Genomic DNA, 11017 nt, shown 5'->3' with positions numbered 1-11017 from the left:
AGAGAGAGAGAGAGAGAGAGAGAGAGAGAGAGAGAGAGAGAGAGAAACCAAAATCCCTGATGAACATAGACTCTTAAGACATTTGCAAACAGAATAGAAACGCACATCAAATGTACCATGACTAAGTTGGCTTTCTTCAAGATAGTGCCACAGATTCAAGCCAATAAATATAATAAGCCTCATAAATGGACTTTAAGGCAAAAATCACATGATCATCTCAAAAGATGCAGAAAAAGACTTTGACAAAATCCAATGTACTTTCATGATAAAAGTCCTAAAATGGTCTAGAGGAAGCATACTTCAAAAATAAAAGAATCTCTATACACGAAAACCAGCTGGGCAGTGGTGGTGCACGCCTTTGATCCCAGCACTTGGGAGGCAGAGGCAGGTGGATTTCTGAGTTCGAGGCCAGTATGGTCTACAGAGTGAGTTCCAGGACAGCCAGGTATATACGGAGAAACCCTGTCTGGAATAAAAAAAAAAAAAAAAAAAAAAAAAAAAAAAAAAAAAAAGGAAAACCATCATTATCCTAAATGGAGAAAAGCTTGAAGCCATCCTACTGAAATAAAAAATGGGACAGGGAGGCCACGACATCTATTCCCTTTCCACACCATGCTCAAAGAAACAGCAGGAGCAATAAAGCAAGAGAAGGAAATTAAAGGGATACAAATACGGAAAAAAGTCAAATTATCCCCATCTGTAGATAACATGATACCATATCTTAGAGATCCTAAAAATTCTGCCAAAAAAGTCTAGAAATGGTAAACAGATTTAACAGTGTGGTAGAATACAGAAACAATCTTCACAAATCAACAGCCTAACTATACATGAACATCAAACATTCAGAGCAGGAAATAATGAATATACCTCTAGTCACTATAGCCTCAAAGAAAAAATCAAGGAAGTGAAGAATTCCTAAGGAAAACTATAAACATCTGAAGAGATTCAGAAAGACCCTAGAAAAATGAGAAGACATTCCATGGCTATGGGTTAGTAGACTTAATATTGTAAAGATGACCATTCTGCCAAAAGCTACTTACCTATTCAACACAATCCCAATCAAAACAACTATCCCTTTTCACAAAAATAGGAAAAAACTATCTTAAAATTCAAATGGAACTGCAAAAGACCTCAAGTAGCCAAAAAAATAATAATAAATAAAATTTAAAAATTTCTAAACAAAAAGAACAGTGCTTGAGGGATTATCACTCCAGATTTTAAGAAATATTACAGCAGAGCCACAATAATAAAAGCAACATAATCTTGGCACAAAATAACAGATCAATGGAACAAAATTGAAGAACCAAATTGAGTACATGTGACTTCAGCTAGATAACAGTTGACAGAGATGCCAAAAGTGCAGTTGAGGAAAGAAAATAAATGAATAAATAAATAGAGAAAAGAAGGAAGGAAGAAAAGGAGGAAGGAAGGAAGGAAGGAAGGAAGGAAGGAAGGAAGGAAGGAAGGAAGGAAGGAAGGAAGGAGGGAGGGAGTAAGGATGGATCAGTTTACTCTGAGAGTGTGTCTTCTAGTACTTTCAGAAGCCCATAAAGTCTAATCAACATGACTGTCCAAGTATGGGTTGACCAAGACAGGAACAGCAGACATGCTGACATGGGAATGGCGCTCCAGGCCTCTTTCCTACACTAAGAACTACAGGCAACCAAGGGATGCTGAGAGTGGAAGATATGATCTTGTTCAGGGAAGAGCATACAACCGGTTCTCCAATAGCAAATGATCAGGTCTGAAAAACCACACATACACGTAACACACAGACTTAGCAGGTTATATTTAGGACTATGTACATATATACATATATGCATAAAATAACAATTAATGAAAAAAAAAGAGGCCACAAAATTTGAAAGAAAGACCAAGGTTTGAAGAGAGGGAAGGAAAGGGAAAAATATTGTAATCATATAGTTCTGAAATTATAATTATAAAAACTAAGAAAAGTTAAAAAATCTTCTTGCTTTAGCCTCATAATAAAGGTATCATTGAAAGCAAAAGTTTACAATATAAAACAATAGTGTTAATAGATTATATTCCATGTTTCTTTTATTATAAGTTAATTATTCTATAATTTAAAAAATTAAACCTAATAACATATAATACTTAAAGTCTTTATACCTTTTAAAATCAAACAATTTTAAAATGTATAGTTTGGAGTCTAGGAGCTTATGCAAACTTTACATTGTTCTTTCCTAATTTCTCTAATATCTATCCTTTAATTTACATTAATTCCTTTCTTGCTTATCTCTTAATAACTAATTAAAATCTTTCTCCTTAGCCTGTTCATCATCTTTTAAGTAATTATTGATATTTTTTATTTATTGCATTTTAACAATGAACATACAGAATATATGCACCAAGATATGTGATTAAATAAAGAACCCTGTACTTCCTAGTGGCTCAATTCAAACAAAAAGTTCAATAGTGAAAAATAAAAGAGCCGAGTTGTACCCTGATGCTTTGCTCATGGGTCTGCTCTGGCTGGCCTAGAGCAGAGCCGGTTGGGAGACTTATCATTACAGACGTACTGATGCTTCACACATGCTCATTTGGCACTCATGCAATACTCCAAACAGTGGCAGAACATACCAGTTGACAGAGGCAGTCCAAAGCTTTAAGGGAAAAATAAAGAGAAAGGTTGTATGAGAAATTTCTAGTTGTGCAACAAATAACCAATATTTGAAATTGTGCATTTAAAAAAATTCAAGACCTTTTAGTTTTTTTAAAAAAAGCAGGAATTACCAAGAAGCCCCTGGTGATTTTCTGAATTCTTTACTTGTAATACCAAACTTCTTAATTCTCATATTAAATCTCTGAAAATATATAAATAAAATATTGAATAAGTTTAAGAAATGATGACAGTAGAAGCAAAATCAAAACAAAACAAAACAAAACAAAACAAAACAAAAATAAAGCCCCCAAACTCAAACTAGAGACTGTCTCCAATAATAACTCTCGGGAGAAAATAACAGATGGGATAATCAAGACCAATGCCTGGCTTCACATAACTACATAACTTAGCCAGAAACATAACCAAGGACACATGAAAATTTCAAACATAAAGACAAACATACTTCTTGGATATTACAGAAATAGAAATGATAAAACCTTGCCCTACCACAGTGGTTTTGAACCTGTGGGTCACAACTCCTCTGCAAACCTCTACTTTCAAAAATTATGATTCATAATAGTAGCAAAATTACAGTTATGAAGTAGTGATGAAAATAATTTTATGGTTGGGGGTTCCCAACACAAAATGAGGATCTGCATCAAAGGGTTGCAGCACTAGGAAGGTTAAAACGACTGTCTATCAGATCTTAAAAACTATTGGGTAGCAAAAACTATAAAAACCATGGTTCTAAAAACAGATATATTAACTCACCAATGTTAATTGTAAAGCAGTTAGCAGTAAGAACTTATTTACTGATAAATGCCATCGGTTTACCATGGTGTTAAATGTTTGATGCATTTCTTCATATTTACATTTTAATACTGGTATTTAATATTTTCAATAAACTTACGAGTTTGTTATCTCCATTTTACAAAGAAGCAACTTAATGCTATTGTTATATCAAATCTACATAATGAAAGGCTATGATTAAATATTGACTCTAATCTACACTTACTTAAAAGCCAGAGAATATTTGATACAATGCTAATTTATGAGTATCATTCAGGCTCACAGAAAAATGTCCAGTTATACAGAAATTGTGTAAGGGTAGGAATTTTGATGGTGCTTTCCTTTTTTGCTTTTAAGTTTTTCTGCATATATATATTATATAACAATATCTATTTATAAATATATAAATAAATATATAAAATAATGCTTAAACCTCCTTAAATTAATCTGAATATCTGAATAATCTAAATAAAGACATTCAGTTTAAATTAAGTGTAGAGTTAACTTAAAGTGGAATGTGTTAAGGTGACAGGGAAATTTATATAATGATTTCAGGATAACAGATTATAAAGGAAGAGGCAAAGAGGGTGATGTGCAAAAGGGAATTTCACATGAAAGGGAAATCCAACACAGAAGAAGGCTAATAAAGACAGCAGTTTAAATAAAGGTATATGTGTACATATACTCACACACACTCTCACACATATACTCACACACACATTCACACATGCACACTCATAAAAACATATACACACACTCACACTCATACACATACACTCACACTCATTCAAATCATAGAATATAATATTTTAAAATTATTACATAAATGAGGTTGAATGCATTTTCAAAGAACCTCAATGATATCATATATCAACAAAGAGAGAGTGTTACAAACCCTTTTATTATCCCATAAGATGACAGTTATTTCAATGCAGTGGTCTAGGAAACATGAGCTAATATTTTCCAAGAAATCTATATAAAGGCCAAATAAAAGGTAAGAAGAAAAATAATGATAAACAACAAAGCCAAAAGGAAAGAACCACAAGCACATAAAGCCTCCTACAAAAACAAACATATCAGGAACCAACAGTCATTTGTCTTTAATATCCCTCAATATGAATGGACTCAACTCACCTATAAAAAGACATAAGCTAACAGACTGGATATGCAAACCAGACCTAGCATCTTGTTGCATACGAGAAACACACCTCAAAAACACAGACAGACACTTTCTCAGAGCAAAAGGATGGAAAAAGGTGTTCCAAGCAATGATCCCATGAAACAAGCAATAGTTGTCATCCCAATATCCAGTAAAATAGACTTTCAACCAAAAGTTGTCAAGCATGATGAAGGGCACTTCATATTCACCAAGGTGAAAATCCACCAAGAGAAAGTCTCAATTCTGAAAATCTATGCCCCAAAAGCAAGAGCAACCACATTTGTAAAAGAAAGTTTACTAAAGCTCAAAATACACACTGTAATAGTGTGAGACTTCAACATCCCACTCTCACCTATGGGCAGGTCATTGAAACAGAATCTAAACAGAGATACAATGAAATTAATAGAGGTTATGAAAAAATGGATTTTACACATATCTACAGAACATTTCACCCTAAAAGAAAAGAATATACCTTCTCAGCACCTCATGGTACCTTCTCCAAAATCAACCATATAATTGGTCCCAAAACAACCCTCAACCGATATAAGAAGATTGAAATGCATCTTATCAGACCACCATGGCCTAAGGCTAAGCTTCAATAACAGCAAAAACAATAGAAAGCCCACATACATGTAGAAACTAAAAAACTATTGAATGATAACTTGGTCAGGGAAGAAATAAAGAAAGAAATTAAAGACTTTCTAGAATTTAACAGAAATCTTGACACATCATATCCAAACTTATGGGACACAATGAAAGCAGTGCTAAAAAGAAAGTCCATAGCACTAAATGCCCTGGTAAAGAAACTGGAGAGATCTTACACTAACAACACATCAAAACCATCATTTACCAGAATCAAGTAGGCTTAATCCCAGGAATGCAAGGTTGGTTGAATGTACAAAATCCATCAACGCAATCCACTATATAAACAAACTCAGAAAAAAAAAATCACATGATCATCTCCTTAGATGCAGAAAAAGCATTTGACAAAATACAACACCCCTTCATATTAAAAGTATTGGAGAGATCAGGAGTTCAAGGCCTATACCTAAATATAATAAAGGCAATATACAGCAAACCAACAGCTAATATCAAATTAAATGGAGACATACTTGAAGCAATACCACTGAAATTGGGGACAAGACAAGGATGCCCACTCTTCCCATATCTAATCAATATAGTACTCAAAGTGCTAGCTAGAACAATAAGACAACAAAAAGAGATCAAGGGGATACAAATTGTCAAAGAAGAAATAATGGTATCACTATTTGGAGATGGTATGATAGCATACATATGAGACCCCCAAAAATTCTACCAGAGAACTCCTACAGCTGATAAACAACTTCATCAAAGGGGCTGAATATAAAATTAACTCAAATAAATCAGTAGCCTTCCTTTATACAAATGATACACAGGCTGAGAAAGAAATTGGGGGAACTACTCCCTTCACAATAGCTACAAATAATATAAAATATCTTGGGTAACTCTAACCAAACAAGTGAAAGACCTGTATGATAATAACTTCAAGTCTCTCAAGAAAGAAATCGACAATGATCTCAGAAAATTGAGAGAACTCCCATGCTCATAGATTGGCAGAATTAACATAGTAAAAATGGCCATCCTACCAAAGGCAATCTATAGATTCAATTCAATCCCCATCAAAATCCCAACAAAATTCTTCAAAGACTTGGAAAGAGCAATTCTCAAATTCATCTGGAAAGGCAAAAAAACCCAGAATAGTGAAAGCAGTTCTTAACAATAAAAGAACAGCTGGGGGAATCACCATCCCTGACCTCAAGTTTACTACAGAGCAATAGAGATAAGAACTGTATATTATTGGTACAGAGACAGACACGTTGATCAATGGAATAGAATGGAAGACCCAGAAATAAAACCACACACTTACAGACAGTTGATCTTTGACAAAGAAGCCAAAAATATACGATGGGAAAAAAAAAAAGCATCTTCAATAAATGGTGCTGGTCTAACTGGCTGTCTGTATGTAGAAAAATGAAAATGGACCCATATTTGTCACCTTGCACAAAGCTCGAGTCCAAGTGGATCAAAAACCTCAACATAAAACCAGGTACACTGAATCTAATAGACGAGAAAGTGGGAAAGAGCCTTGAACTCATTGGCACAGAGAAAAGTTTCCTAAACAGAACTCAAATGGCTCATGCTCTAAGATCAAGAAATGATAAATGGGACCTCATGAAACTGGAAAGCTTCTGTAAGGCAAAGGACATAGTCAATAAGACAAATCAGCAACCTACAGATTGGGGAAAAAAATCTTTACTAACCCTACATCCAAGAGAGGACTAATATCCAAAATACATAAAGAACTCAAGAAGCTAACCACCAAAAAAACCAAACAACTGAATCAAAAATTGGGGTATAGAACTAAACCAGTTTCATAACTGAAGACTCTCGAATGGCTGAGAAGCATCTAAAGAAATGTTCAAAGTCCTTAGGGGTCAGAGAAATGTAAATCCAAAGGACCTTGAGATTTCACCTTACACCAATCAGAATGGCTAGGAGCAAAACCTCAGGTGACAACACATGTTGGAGAGAATGTGGAGAAAGAGGAACACTCCTCCATTGCTGGTAGGATTGCAAATTGGTACAATCACTCTGGAAATCAATCTGGAGGCTCCTCACAAAACTGGAAATAGATCTACCTGAAGACCTAGCTATACCACTCTTGGGAATATACCCAAAATATGCCCCACCATGCCTCAGGGGCATGTGTTTCACTATGTTCCTAGTGGCAATTATTCATGATAGCCAGAAGCTGGAAACAAAACAGATGTCCCACAACAGAAGAATGGATACAGAAAATGTGNTTCATTTACACAATGGAATACTACTCAGCTATTAAGAATGAGGACATCCTGAATTTTGCAGGCAAATACATGGAACTAGAAAATATCATCCTGAGTGAGGTAACTCAGACGCAAAAGGATATGCATAGTATGTACTCACTAATAAGTGGATGTTACACCACTGCCTAAAACAAAAGTACAGAATACCCAAATACAGTCCACAGAACTCAAAAAGGTCAAGATACTGAAATGGCCAAGTGAGGACCTCTCAGTCCCACTTGGGAGGGAGAAGAAAGCAATCACAAGTGGGGAGAGAGGGAGTGGTGGTGGAAGAGAATGGGGGAGGGAAGAACCTGATCTGATACTGGTTGAGGAAAAAGGACTGAAGCCCTGAGGGCCAGCAGAATGAATGGAAACAGGCAGCCTTGGGAGATAAGAGCTTGGGGTGACCCTCCAGAATGCACCAGAGATCTGAGAGATGAGACACTCTCAGGACTCAAAGGGAGGGACCTTAGATGAAATGCCTGACAGTAGGGGGAGGGAACTTATAGAGCCCACCTCCAGCAGGAAGACAGGACATCAAGTGAGGGATAGGGTTGTCACCCCACAGTCACAACTGTGACCCATAATTGTTCCTGTCTGAAAGAATTACAGGGATGGAAATAGAGGGGAGCCTGAGGAATAGAAGGTCCAGTGACAGGCCCCAAGTGGGATCCACCTCAAGTGGCAGTCCCAAGGCCTGACACTATTACTGAGGCTATGGAGTGCTCACAAAAAGGGACCTAGCATGACTGCACTTCAGAAGACCCAACAAGCAGCTCAAAGAGTTAGATTCAGATATTTGTATCCAACCAATGGACAGATTCTGCTGATCCATTTGGTTGAATTAGGGAAGGCTGAAAGAAGCTGAGGAGAAGGGTGATCCTGTAGGAGGACCAGCAATCTCAATTAATCTGGACCCCTGAGATCTGCCAAGCACTGGACCACCAAACAGGCAGCATTCACCAGCTGATATGAGGCCCCCAACACACGTACAGTAGAGGACTGCCGGGTCTGTGTTTATTCAGAGATGATGCACCTAACCCTCAAAAGATTGGAGGTCTCAGGGAGTTTAGAGGTCAGGTGGTGTATCAGTTAGGGTTTTACTGCTGTGAACAGACACCATGACCAAGGCAAGTCTTATAAAAAACAATATTTAACTGAAGCTGGCTTACAGGTTCAGAGGTTCAGTCCATTATCATCAAGGTGGGAGCATGGCAGTGTCCAGGCAGGCATGGTGCAGGAGGAGCTGAGAGTTCTACGTCTTCATCCAAAGGCTGCTAGTAGAAGACTGACTTCCAGGAAACTAGGGTGAGGATCGTATGCACACACCCACAGTGACACACCTCCTCCAACCAGGTCACACCTATTCCAACAAGGCCACACCTCCAAATGGTGCCATTCCCTGATCCAAGAATATACAAACCATCACAGGTGGCATGGGGGGGGGGGTGAGGACATCCTTATGGAGACAGGGGGTGGGGAGGAGGCATGGGATGTGTAACAGTCAAAGGGTAGGTAGATAGGGGGAATAAAATATGGAGTGTAAAAAATTAATTAATTAAAAAAGTAAAAGAAAAATATAGCCGGGCGTGGTGGCGCACGCCTTTAATCCCAGCACTCGGAAGGCAGGGGCAGGCAGATTTCTGAGTTCTAGGCTAGCATGGTCTACAAAGTGAGTACCAGGACAGCCAGGGCTATACAGAGAAACCCTATATTGAACCCCACCCCCCCCCAAAAAAAAAAGAAAAGAAAAATATGCATACACACATATACACACACACATATAAACCTACATAACAACAATATGAACAATGGGTAGAGGTATAGTTTGGTGACACATTGCTTCCCTAGCATGCACAAGGCCTGGGTTCAGTCACCAGAACTGTAAATAAATAAATTAAAGTGCATAAATTTTTTTCCTGTGGCTAGGGATATTACCTGACTTGCTTTGAGTTCATTAAAACATAAGAGTAAAAAATATACTCTGGAAGTAAAAAATATACTATGTCAGCTGAGGACTGCTGTTAACCCAAGGCACAGTGGGAGGCAGTGGAGTAAAATTCGAAGGAGAGGGAAGTGGTAAGCAATGCATTTTTTTTTTTCCTTTTTAAAAGGAAAACCTGCAAAGAACAGATTTTGTGCAAATGTAGTTTAGGATTCAGTAACATGGGTGGTCAGTATGGTCCTGAGACTGCAGTTCTGATAAGCTCACAGGCTAAATACATGCTATCCTTGAGTTTAAAGATAATGCAGAATACCAGCTACACCTTTGTGTTGAGCACGGATGCCTTGAATTTTCTGTATGTCTACAATACTTCATACATAATAATGAAGTTCAGAAGACTTGCCAGCAGTCACACATGGACAAAAGCACTTATAACTAGAGTGATGTACACATCCATGTATATGTGCATATGTGTGTACATATATAAATATATAAACAGAGAATGATGGAAAGATAGAGGGAGAGGCTGCTCTTGTGACACATAAAATGTTTTATATATATATATATATATACACACACATGTGAGGAGCCCATGATAATTCTCACATTACTTGTATTTCTGAAAGAACATTTTAGTAGTAATTAACAACACTTTAAGTTTTCTACCTCCAAGTTCCTAACGTTTGACAAATTACTTAATTAAGCCTAACCTCTTCATCTGTCATTGATGCAATACTCCTGAGGGATACTGTATGAGATGTTCTTACACTAAAAAAAAAAGACAAGTAACGTTAATTCAGATGACATTTAGAATAATAACAATTCAGATGAACATTTTGAGTATTGTAAGCAAATGACATAAAGAAGAGAAACTGTTTTGTAAATAAATTTTCCTGAGGGTTTAGGCAATTTATACTAGTTAACTAATCAATACATCCATTCACCAAAGAACATAAAATCTGTAAGGGCCAGGACTTTGGGATGGGTTTTGAGTTATATTTGCTAAAACCTATAATGGCTCCTGGAACATAACAGCAAAACCAAGTAATTATTTGTGAAATGAATAAACAGATAAGGAAAATGTTATTTAGTGACTTGAATATGCCAGGATGTTGTGTGGCATATAAGGAAATAATCCAAAATTGCCATTTCCTTGCAGGGGGCATCAGCATTCAGTGAGCAAGAAGATACATAAAATTATTTTACATATTACATTACATTTAAATAATATTGACATTACTGCAAATCTAGATATTTTAGATGGGAGAAACAAGTGATGAGGAAATAAATATGTTTAGGGGAACTATATGTAAATAAATGTGTAATAGAATGATGCAAAATTAAATTAGACAGTAGGGATGAAAAAGTATGTGTAAGATTCTATGAAAACATACCAAACAGGTGCCCAGATTGTCCAGGAAGTCCTTAGGGATTTCCAAGAATGAATATGAATTCTGAGTCTAGTGGAGTAAAAATCTGCTGGCTGGCTTTGGGCTTAAGGTAGTATACAACAAGCGAAATTAGGTAGGGGAAAGTACCAGGGAAATTGGGGTTCCCTTCTGGGTTCTTATTGTAATTAATAAAAGAACTTAGAAACAGAACAGATAGGAAGCACAAAGTCTTTTTTTTTTTTTTTT

General features: G+C 36.5%; 1 protein-coding gene across 3 annotated transcripts in view; it reads right to left on the bottom strand.

The window, feature by feature from the left end:
* LOC110302872 overlaps positions 1 to 11017 on the bottom strand; it is a 32815-nt gene that overhangs the window by 12645 nt on the left and 9153 nt on the right. For all 3 annotated transcript variants that reach the window (XM_021173657.1, XM_021173665.1, XM_021173673.1), the window contains exons 5-7: positions 10091 to 10148; positions 2755 to 2825; positions 2602 to 2624 (exon numbers count right to left, since the gene is read on the bottom strand). In XM_021173657.1, coding sequence (XP_021029316.1) covers positions 2602 to 2624; positions 2755 to 2825; positions 10091 to 10148 — 152 coding nt within the window. The remainder of the gene's footprint in view (positions 1 to 2601; positions 2625 to 2754; positions 2826 to 10090; positions 10149 to 11017) is intronic.

Source organism: Mus caroli, chromosome 1, assembly GCF_900094665.2.
Source record: "Mus caroli chromosome 1, CAROLI_EIJ_v1.1, whole genome shotgun sequence".
Taxonomy (NCBI): domain Eukaryota; kingdom Metazoa; phylum Chordata; class Mammalia; order Rodentia; family Muridae; genus Mus; species Mus caroli.
This window is presented reverse-complemented; position numbering and strand designations above follow the sequence as displayed.